Source organism: Salvia miltiorrhiza, chromosome 8 (genome assembly GCF_028751815.1).
Source record: "Salvia miltiorrhiza cultivar Shanhuang (shh) chromosome 8, IMPLAD_Smil_shh, whole genome shotgun sequence".
NCBI classification, from domain to species: Eukaryota; Viridiplantae; Streptophyta; class Magnoliopsida; order Lamiales; family Lamiaceae; genus Salvia; species Salvia miltiorrhiza.
The window spans coordinates 15,219,259-15,230,998 of NC_080394.1; the positions used below are offsets into that span (position 1 = coordinate 15,219,259).

An 11,740-nucleotide genomic window follows, 5' to 3' on the forward strand; every position below is an offset into this window, starting at 1 on the left:
TATGCAATTAAAACTTATAAATATCGGAAAAGCGAGGATTAAGAATGTAGGTATGCAATTAACTAAGGCCTAATCTGGCGATTTGGCTCTGACTCTGACTCTAACGACTTAGCTCTGACTCTGGATCTGGCGACTTGACTCTGGCTCTGACTTTAATGACTTAGCTCTGGAATCTCTGCTCTGGAAGCTCTGCTCTGGCCCTCTGCTCTGGAAGCTCTGCTCTGGTTTGGTCTGGCTTTGGCAGCTCTGCTCTGGAAGCTCTGCTATGTCAACTCTGCTCTGACAGCTCTCCAGCTGGAAGCTTTGCTCTGGCAACTCTGCTCTGGTAACTCTGCTCTGGCTAGCTCTGGCTCTGGCATCTCTGCTCTGGCAGCTCTGCTCTGGCATCTCTACTCTGGCAACTTGGCTCTGGCCCTCTGCTCTGGCAACTCTGCTAAAAATCTAAGTTATAAGTTTCCATTGTTAAAATTCTTTCCAAAATTTGTTCTTTCTAAAATAATAATCATTCTATATTTAAAATAGTGAAACGTGTTATTAAATTAGGAAACTAATTTAATATTTACCATAGGTGTGTAGGAAGAATCACGACAAATTCGGAAATGAAGGTATCAAAACAGAGAAGTCGTCGGTGGGGTGGGGGTCGACGGCACGGTGGACGAACTCCAGGGCTCAGCGGTGACTCGGCGGCGGACGAACCGCAAGCTCAGCGGCGACTATTTCGCCGGAGTCTAGAAGAAGGAACGACAACGGGTTATAGAAAAAAGAAATCTTAGTGCTCTTGTATTAATTGCTTTGAATGGAGAATTCTCATTGGTTTAAGAAGTGGAAACAGAATCGAACTAATTAAGGAATGGAAGAGGGAGTCAGAGATGAGGCGGAGCAACGCCGCCCTTAGGACGGCGGCGACGCCGAAATTTAGAGGGAGAAAGAGGCGGGCAGTTTAAGGGGGGGAATTAGGGCTCGATTTGAGTGTGCAATCGACTTTAGAGAGAGAAAAGGATTGAGAGAAGAGAGAGACAGTGAAGGGGGAGACGACGCCGACCGGATTCAGGGACGACGGCGATGGGGTGAGGAAGAGGGAGGCGTGACTTTTGTTTTAAAAGTGAGAATGAGAATATATAGATTGGATTCTCAAATGCAACGTTGGAGATTGAGATTGAAAAGAAAGAATTTGAGGCCTGTCACGTAGGCTAAGGTCTAATCGTATTATAGAATAGATTGTTATTATTATTATTATTATTATTATTATTATTATTATTATTATTATTATTATTATTATTATTATTATTATTATTATTATTATTATTATTATTATTATTATTATTATTATTATTATTATTATTATTATTATTATTATTATTATTATTATTATTATTATTATTATTATTATTATTATTATAGTAATGGACGAACAGAAACAAATAAAGTTTGCAGAAATGAAAAATATATTTTTCTTCCCTATATAAATAAAATGTATGGATTTATTTTATAAAAAATAAAAATAAAATTTTAATTATTTTGATAGACATAAAATAAGATTTTGTTTTAAATTAATCAGTTTATAGAATCCGTGTCTTATTATGCAAACATGTAAATCAATGACCGGGCATAAAATTAATAACAAATATACATCTAATCACTAACATTCAATTAAAATAATTTATCGTATATAGATTATAATTTTTTTCTTATCAGACATATAAATCTAATTTTTATCTAGAAAAAATAAATAATAAAATTTATTAATTTAGATTATATGTAATATTAATATTATTATTATATATATACATTTATTATTAATTATATTTATTATGATTAATGAATCTTTATATAGAATGTAATAGTTAATTAATTAATAAATTATGAAGATTATATATGGTAAATTTTGAAATGGTGAGATTTTAGATATGCCACATAGGTTAAGGCTTAATCCTATTATATAATAGATGTTTTGACATGTATATTTGTATGAAACATGCATTATTATTATTATTATTATTATTATTATTATTATTATTATTATTATTATTATTATTATTATTATTTACTCATAATATAAAAAATATTTTTTTGTATAAAAAAATATTTTTAGAAAAAATAAAATATTATCAACTTTATATGAGCAATAGCCTAATATATGGATTGAATTAATAAAATAAAATAATTTCATTTCATTCCTAAACTTTATTTCTAGCAACCAATTATAGGAATTGAATTAAATAAAGAATCACAATTTCATTCTTTTGGTATTTCTTGTGCATACCAGACATAGGAATCACTAAGGTTTGTCATTAATCTCTTTAATTATTTTATTAAAACTCGTATCATTCTCAAATGACATGAAATTGGAGGACGGAGGAAGTATAAAATTTTTGTAGTTTATTGATATTTTAATGGTTCGGAATATCTTTTGATAAAATAGGAATAATTTCAATTATAAAATGATTTTTTTTAATATCTCCGTTCCACTTATAATGATACAGTAGAAATGGGCGCGAAAATTAGTTATCAAGTGTCAAGAGTGTGTAACGGGTAAGAATAATTTATTTAATGTATGTAGAATGAGTAAAATTATAAATGTGATAAATTAAAAAGAAATTCTCAATATAAAATCCTATTTTGAAAAAAGTAGTCCGATGAGCAGATGTTAGAATTAGATGTAGCGAAAAATTCTTATTTGAAACCCATAGCCCAGTCCTAAAAGAAATAAATACTGGGTAGCCCAAAAGAAGCCCTAATGGATCGGAGTAAGCCCAAAAATCACTTTAAATATGCATCTAGGGTTTCTGATGAGTCCGCGTTCCCCAGTCTCCATAGAGAGAAAGAGGTAGGTCTAGAGTGAGAGAGCTAGCGAGCGGCGGAAATGGTGAAGTTCCTGAAGCCAAACAAGGCCGTCGTGATACTCCAGGGCCGCTATGCCGGCCGCAAGGCGGTGATCATCCGCTCCTTCGACGACGGTACACGCGACCGCCCCTACGGCCACTGCCTGGTGGCGGGGCTCTCCAAGTACCCCCGCAAGGTCATCCGCAAGGACTCGGCGAAGAAGCAGGCGAAGAAATCGCGCGTCAAATGCTTCATCAAGCTGGTGAATTACAACCACATCATGCCCACGCGCTACACGCTCGACGTGGATCTGAAGGACGTCGTCACCGCTGATTGCCTGCAGTCCAAGGATAAGAAGGTGACGGCAGCCAAGGAGACCAAGGCGCGGTTCGAGGAGCGGTTCAAGACAGGGAAAAACCGCTGGTTCTTCACCAAGCTCAGGTTCTGAGCTGTTTTTCTATGTTTTGGTAGGGCTTAAGCGATTTAATGTCTGCTACTTTTTATTGAGTAATTTTGTGAGGAGATATTTTTGTTTGTGGAGATGCTTTGGTCTCTGAACTTGAATATCAGTCTGGTTTAATGTCAGATGCTTTGAACTTGTTATGATTTTTCTGTTGATGCAATTCTGTTGATTTTTGTTGGGCATTTTGATTTTCAACATTCATTGCTGTGTTATATCGTTGTATGTTGGATTTAGGTTTTAGTGATTATTGATGGAAACTATTTTTAACTCGCTGTTTGATCTTGCTGAAGATTGACTATGTCTTCATTCGGCTGATATTGTTGAGTTAATAATTTTTTCTTATGGAGTATAATAAAAACAATTTTTTTTTACCGAGGATTGACTTTGATTCTGAACTAAGATTTGTGGATTTCGATTCTTATTTTTATCATATTTATCAATAAGGTTTATTTGTATAGGGCTTTGTAATCGCACGACAGTGTCCTTAGTTATGGTGGAAACTGAAATTAATATGCAATTACTGTATTTCATGTTTGATTGTGAATTTTGAACTGTATATGAATAATTTTCTTAAAGTTTCTCCCCAAATGTGGCCACTAAGAATTCAACCAACCATGACGAACTCCCTTTTATATACGTTGAGCTCGAATTCGTTCATATAGGTCGGGATTAAGGATTTCATCCTGAATTTGAAATTTTGGTTGTGAATGTGAGATCCTTTGTGGCGAAAAATTCACCACTCTCTAATATGTTGGATATGTTGTTTATTACAAATGTTCCATTTCTTTTGAGATTAAGAAATGTCTAGAAATTAGATAAAGGGACGGTGAAAATTATTTAAATATTAAATATAAAGAGAAAATATATTAATAAAAAATGAATAAAACAATTTTTTTGTAATGGGACTTGGTATTATAGAAAGTGGACATTTATAATGGGACGGAGAAACCGAGAAAGTAGGATTTTATAAATTCATTACACGACCATAATATTATTTTATGTAGTAGTGTTTTATTTTGTATTTTATGTTTGGCCCATCGGTATATTTGACGATGTGCAATTTCAAGAAATCGTAATTGCTTTGTGTATTTGTTACGCACGTTTTGTCGTTTTCAAAGTCTTGTGCGATAACATAATCTTGTATTGTATCTTTAGTTATATTTAACAAGAGTGTAATACGTTGAAATTTAATGAGAAATTATTTTAAATTGTGATTTAAATTATTTATGCTTATTTTTGTATAATATAATTATCTTTATGTAAATTATCTTTTAATTGGTTTAACTTGATGGAATAGAGTTTACATTATATTAATATTAATCATATTCGTCAATTAAATAATAAATTTTTGTTAGAATAAGATAAATATTATTTTATATAAATTTTTGTTAGCTCACACAAGAGTATTTCATTTTCTTATTATATATGTGATTATTTTAATATTTGTTCTAGCCTGAATCCCATACAATAATACCAATTAATTTCTTGATTTTTTTTAAATTTATAAAATATGTATATAATCAAATAAAATTTAAAATAATAATCTCGATAAAATTTCAAATAAAAAAAATATTTATTTCAATTAAATTTAAATACTATCTTTTTATTATTTTTTTAAATTAAGTATCTTTTTATTTAGAATTTGAAATGGTAAAGTTTAAAAATCATTTTACTTAAATTATGAATTGTGAGATTTAATATAGATTGAATATGAGAATGCAATTTAATTTGGGAATGATAATTTATTTGAAATTATTTTTCATGAACATATTAAATTGAAGAATCTATTTGTTTTAAATACATGATACATCTCAAAAGTATCTTTTATTTATATTTTTTTTTCATGGTGAAGTTTAATAAAGATCAATGTGGGAATGATAATTTAATTGAAATTATTTTTCATGACTAAAAATTAAATGATTTTGGCAAATAAAACAAGTATTTCAAAATTGTCATTTTAACGTGAGTTTTGAAATACGCCGAATTAAATCACCACTTTTTCAATTTTTATCATTGTTAATTGTTTTTTATCAGTTTAAATATATTCAATTAAAATTAATTTTTCTATTATATCTATAAATATGATAATTAAATTTTATATAAATATAGAAATATAAAAATATTTCATGTGCATTGCATGTGATGTCAATGCTAGTTAGAACTAATAAAGTAAAGTCAAAATTATATTTCCTCGGTTCGATAAGAAAATATCACATTTTTTCATTTTCATCCGTCCACAAAAAATTATCACTTTCATTTTGGAAGATGATCTCATTCTATCTTTTTAACCACAACCACCTATTCTCACTTAATACATTATCTATCAACATTTTCTTAAAACCCTCTCGTTTATGATACTTTCTTATGAGACAGAAGAAGTCTACTTTTTTAGTAATAACCCTATAATCACTTTGAAAATTAAAAATATATTTTCTTTGTCCGCAATATCGTTGTCATTTTTATTATTTTGATTTGTTCACAATATTCTTATGACTTTTATTTACAATAATAGAATTTACAAATTTCACTTACAATAATAATAGGATCTAAATTCCACTCATAATAATACCTATTCTATTTATCAAAAAATTTGCTCTCCACAAATTGGCAACGTTAATACGAAGTGATGGAGTGTATGATTGTTTTTCTTCTCTAATAGTTGAGATAAGAGAAGTGAAGGATGGCCCAAAACATTCATTTTCAGATAGGGGTTCATCACTTGATTCCGAGCTAATTGTTAAAAGGGCAAAATGCATGAAAATACCTCTCTGATTTTTTGACAATCTTTTCAATTGTAGCAAAAATTTGAACTACCTTTCAATTTGTTGCAATTGACTTCCGGAGTAATTTTCCGGCCAACTTAATGCTGATGTGGATTCCCGTAAAGTTGATGTGGCACGCCTCGCCGGCTAATCAAACGACAAATTGCATGAAAATACCCCACTTTATACCAAAATCTGGTTTTTTGACAATCTTTTCAATTGTAGCAAAAATTTGAACTACCTTTCAATTTGTTGCAATTGACTTCCGGAGTAATTTTTCGGTCAACTTAATGCTGATGTGGATTCCCGTAAAGTTGATGTGGCATGCCTCGCCGGCTAATCAAACGACAACGTCTCTAATTACCTTAAACGATGTCGTTTTCCACGATTTTGAGCAAATTACAATTTCTAGTTTTATATATTTGTCGATTAGGGCTTCAAATGTCCTCATTTCTTCTCCCAAATTTTCTCATCTCAGTTGAAATTCTTGTTCCATAAATTTTCTAAAGAAAAAAAAAATATAAATTAAATAAAAGTATATTTTAAAGAGTACAAGATACTTGATGTGGGTATTTTTGTACATGATGAGAAGTAGCGCCTCTCCGGATTAGTCACACTATTTGAAGCCTGCAAGATGCACGGCTCTAGTTCTTCGCATCTGCAGAATTTTGGAGGTAAGGGGAAATTGTATGAGCTCAGTCGTCCCGTTTGAGAAGAAGAATCCACCAGTTCAAAGATTTTTGCTGCAAATGAGAATTTATGGAACAAGAATTTCAACTGAGATGAGAAAATTTGGGAGAAGAAATGAGGACATTTGAAGCCCTAATCGACAAATATATAAAACTAGAAATTGAAATTTGCTTAAACTCGTGGAAAACGACATCGTTTAAGGTAATTAGAGACGTTGTCGTTTGATTAGCCGGCGAGGCGTGCCACATCAACTTTACGGGAATCCACATCAGCATTAAGTTGGCCGAAAAATTACTTCGAAAGTCAATTGCAACAAATTGAAAGGTAGTTCAAATTTTTGCTACAATTGAAAAGATTGTCAAAAAACCAGATTTTGGTATAAAGTGGGGTATTTTCATGCAATTTGTCGTCCGGCGAGGCATGCCACATCAACTTTATGGGAATCCACATCAGCATTAAGTTGGCCGGAAAATTACTCCGGAAGTCAATTGCAACAAATTGAAAGGTAGTTCAAATTTTTGCTACAATTGAAAAGATTGTCAAAAAATCAAATTTTGGTATAAAGTGAGGTATTTTCATGCAATTTACCCTTGTTAAAATAGGATAGTAACTTTTAGTATGTTTTAAAAAGAGGATTATATATTACAAAATGTGAAAATAAAGATTATATGTTACGCGAAAATGGGGACTATAATTTTCATTTTTTACATTTATGCTTCTATTTCGGATCATGATGAAAGCTATGGTCTTCATTTTGATGTGTTTAAAAAGGAGTGTAAATGTAAAAAATGAAAACTATAGTCCTTATTTTCAAATTCCATAACATATAGTTCTCTTTTTAAAAAAATATCCCGTCTTGACAATGAGCTCCTTGATTTTTCAAGAATGAGCAAAAAAAAAAAAAAATACTCCATTTGTCCCATTTATCTTGTCTCATTAATCTTGTTATGTTTCTATTTTAGATAATAATTTTACACTACAAATCAATATGATCCCACATATTTACATACTTTTATTACACTAATTTAACTCTCTTTAATAACCATGCTTCCAATATGACGCTGGTTAACAGCAAAAGTAGAAAAGTAATGACGTCACGAGTCACGACTGGCGATAGCTTGACGACAGCCGTGACGTTGGCTCTTCCCGCCCCCCCTTATAAATTGTGTACTCACTGGCACAATCACATACACATAGAAAGCCAAATTAATTAAAGTGGAGATCCCGAATCTGAAGGCGTAGAATGGTGGCGAGAGTGAAGCTGGGGTCGCAGGGGCTTGAGGTGTCGAAACAGGGGCTGGGGTGCATGGGCATGTCGGCTTTCTACGGGCAGCCGAAGCCCGAGGCCGAGATGATCCAACTCATCCACCACGCCATCAACTCCGGCATCACCTTTCTCGACACCTCCGACGCCTACGGTCCCCATACCAACGAGATTCTTATCGGAAAGGTATCATCTTTCTTTAATAATTCATCAACTTACCTCACTTATCACACAATTAATACACTTTGAATCTATCCCAGAGATTTGGATCCACTGAATGAATTTGGAATTTTGACGGATATTTCAAAGCTTCAATTTTTAAACTGTTGAGTATTTATTAAAGTAAGCTAAAAAACAGGATTTTGTTATGCTTATCAAGTAGCAAAATGGTACCTACAATGCAAATAAAAGCTGTAAATTTAGGTAATAATATGTCAATTATAGATAAATCTTAGTATCACCGAAGAATTTCAGATACAAAATGATTCTTATCTTATGTCAAATATATTTAAATTACTATACTATCCTTCAAAATCAAAATAAGTAATTAAGAATATCATAGGTATATCAAAATTTGTAGAATACATACTTTCGTTATAGTTATATATAATCTACATAATGCCTGCTACTATCTGTTATGAGTAGCTAGAAAAATCACAAGATTGAATCATGATGATGTGGGTTTTGAATGGATTCCAAAAATATGCAAAAATCCCTAGGGTGCAAGAGGGAACTTTGAAAGTTTGGTAATTTAGCTTATAAAATGTTGAGTGTGGACAAATCCTATCTAGACACAACCTTGGTTTCCATTTCTCATACTTTTGTTACTATTAGACAACTTGAATCTGCATATGGTGTTGGATGAAGTATGATTTAGCTTAAGTGAATTGTTGCAGGCTCTGAAAGGAGGAATGAGGGAGAAGGTGCAGATTGCTTCCAAGTTTGGAATAATATGGGGCGACGGGAAGGCGGAAGTCCATGGTGATGCAGCATATGTGAGGGCTGCGTGTGAGGCGAGCTTGAAGCGGCTTGACGTGGACTGCATTGATCTCTATTACGTTCATCGCATTGACACTCGTGTTCCCATTGAAGTGACTGTGAGTAACTGTATGTAAGTTGATGCTAGCTGTTATTCTTATTATCATCACATCCACATGGGTTTTGTAGATGGGGGAACTGAAGAAGCTGGTTGAAGAAGGAAAAATCAAATACGTTGGCCTCTCGGAGGCATCTGCTTCAACAATTAGAAGGGCTCATGCTGTTCATCCCATCACTGCTGTGCAGATTGAATGGTCGCTGTGGTCCAGAGATGTCGAACAAGAAATCATTCCCACCTGCAGGTAACGCACACATTTTCTCAATATATATAGGTTTAACTATATTGGCGAACATTTTTCACAAGAAAAAAAAAAAAAAAGTAATATTGGTGTGATGAATTTCAGAGAACTTGGCATTGGAATCGTGCCATACAGTCCACTTGGGCGTGGTTTCCTTTCAGCAGGTCCAAGCTTGGTACAGGGCTTGTCTGAGAGCGACTATCGTAAGGTTAGTGCAGCAGATCTTGATTCAAATAGTTTCATCTATACAAATTAATTAAGAAATTCTCTATGATATTTTGCAGAACAATCCAAGGTTCCAGGGTGAGAATCTTGAGAGCAACAAGCGGGTATACCAAGAGATAGTTGAAATGGCGAGAGGGAAAGGTTGCAGCGCTTCGCAGCTGGCACTGGCTTGGATTCACGAGCAAGGAGACGACGTTTGTCCGATTCCGGGCACCACCAAGATGAACAACTTGGATGAGAACATAGGAGGGCTTGGGGTGAGTTTAACAGCAGATGAGATGGCTCAACTCTCTGCTTTGGCTGACATGGTTAAGGGAGACAGGAGTGCTTACATGGCCAACACCTGGATTTCCGCCAACACGCCACCATTGCCTTCTTCAACATGATACTCTCACGCTGTATTATTTGGGGAATCTTTGGAGTAAATTTGTATTTTGCAGCGGAAATTTGAAAATAAATATGATTCTCAGGCTAAACGGCTGAGTATAATAGATGGATTTGTAATTTAACGACCTATTTGCCCCAATCTGTTATCCGTCTAACGACTATGAATATTAGGGATGACATTCAGTATCTCATAATTTTATGTGTGTCACTATATCTCATGCTTATATCTGTTATTTTAAAAATACTTTATAATATTTTTTATAATACTATGGATTATATTTAATTTTTATTTCAAAAAATTATTTTTTTTAAAAAACATGTATACCATAACTTTGAATTTATCAACCTATTATTAGCTAATAAAAGTGAAATTAAATGAAAAAATAATTATATACCCTAAATTGATGGAATAAACCCTATTTAATAATCACAAAATTAAACTAAAGCATACAAAGTTGAAATTGAAGTAAAAATATATAAGAAACTAAACAATTTTCTGTGTATTTTTATCGATCTAATATGTGTATTTTTATCGATCTACATAAATACTAAATTATACAATTTTTCTAATATACAATTTAGTACAATTTTTCTAATTAAGATTTTGATTAACTATGTCTAAAATATAAATAGATTAAATTGAGAATTTAAATAAAGACGTTATGTAGGAGACGTTATGTAGGATAGATGATTAAAATTATATTTTCAGATTATTTCTAATATATTTTTATATAGGGTAAATATCATGAAAATATCTGAAGTATACTCGCTTTATCAAAAATACCCTGAAACTTTCAAAATGTTCTCTAAACCCTCAAACTATCAGGTTTTTATCAAATATATCTCGCATCTATTTTTCGGTCACAAAAAACGTGATGTGGCTCGCCGGATGCCACAATGTAATTTATATTCTATTTTTTAAATGCAATGGCAAAAAACGACGTCGTTTCGTGCCATATCATTTTTAAAAAATCCACTTTGAAATTTAAAATTCACTCCTATCGTGTTTGAAATTCACGCTAATATCCTAGAATTAGGGATAAACACGATATAATATGGTACGAAACGAAGTTGTTTTTTCCATGTCATTTAAAAAAATAGAATATAAATTACATTGTGGCATCCGGCGAGCCACATCACGTTTCTGGTAACCAAAAAATAAATGTGAGATATATTTGATAAAAACCTGATAGTTTGAGAGTTTTAGAGAACATTTCGAAAATTTCAGGATAATTTTGGTAAAGTGGGTATAGTTAAGAGGTTTTCATGATATTTACCTTTTATATATAGGATCGATGACCATTAAAAATATATGAACTGAAAATGCACAAAGTGATAATTTTAAAATAAATATGAATAGAGGATGTAGGAGATGCCTCGTAAGATCTCAAATAAAGGAGAAAACTTGAAGCACTAATTGGTGAATCAAGGACCAACACCTAATCTACAAAGCGATAAATATGGACTATACCTAGTGTGAGTGATCGGAGAAGGCAAAGTAAACAATCGGAAAACTCAGAACGGGAGAAAAGTAGCTGTTGTATTCGAAAATAAGAGATAGCGTAGTTACAATGTACGAGCTCAGGTTCTATTTATAGACTACATAGGGGGGGCAAAATAGTAAAATCAATGCCCACGCATGCGCCTTGCGTGGTCGAAGGATAGGATGGTAATCTCGTCTTCACGCGGGAACTCTCCCGTGTTTCTAGTGATTCCGCTGATGAAGGTAGTTCCTCTGGCGAAGGCTGCTTCTCTGGCGAGGGTGACTTCTCTGACGAAAGCTGCTTCT

At 32.8% G+C, this 11,740-nt stretch overlaps 2 protein-coding genes across 2 annotated transcripts; both read left to right on the forward strand.

Annotated features, from left to right (window-relative positions):
• The first annotated feature begins 2,744 nt into the window (after positions 1-2,744).
• Positions 2,745-3,468, forward strand: LOC131001368 (60S ribosomal protein L27-3). Its single transcript, XM_057927743.1, has one exon. It carries the CDS (start codon positions 2,864-2,866, stop codon positions 3,269-3,271), a length of 408 nt encoding a protein of 135 aa, XP_057783726.1. The 5' UTR covers positions 2,745-2,863; the 3' UTR covers positions 3,272-3,468.
• A 4,444-nt stretch (positions 3,469-7,912) lies between these two features.
• On the forward strand, positions 7,913-10,145 carry LOC131001361 (auxin-induced protein PCNT115-like). Its single transcript, XM_057927732.1, has 5 exons — positions 7,913-8,188; positions 8,899-9,099; positions 9,170-9,342; positions 9,445-9,547; positions 9,624-10,145. The coding sequence occupies exons 1-5, from the start codon at positions 7,982-7,984 to the stop codon at positions 9,948-9,950; spliced, it is 1,011 nt and encodes a 336-aa protein (XP_057783715.1). The 5' UTR covers positions 7,913-7,981; the 3' UTR covers positions 9,951-10,145.
• The last annotated feature ends 1,595 nt before the right edge of the window (positions 10,146-11,740 follow it).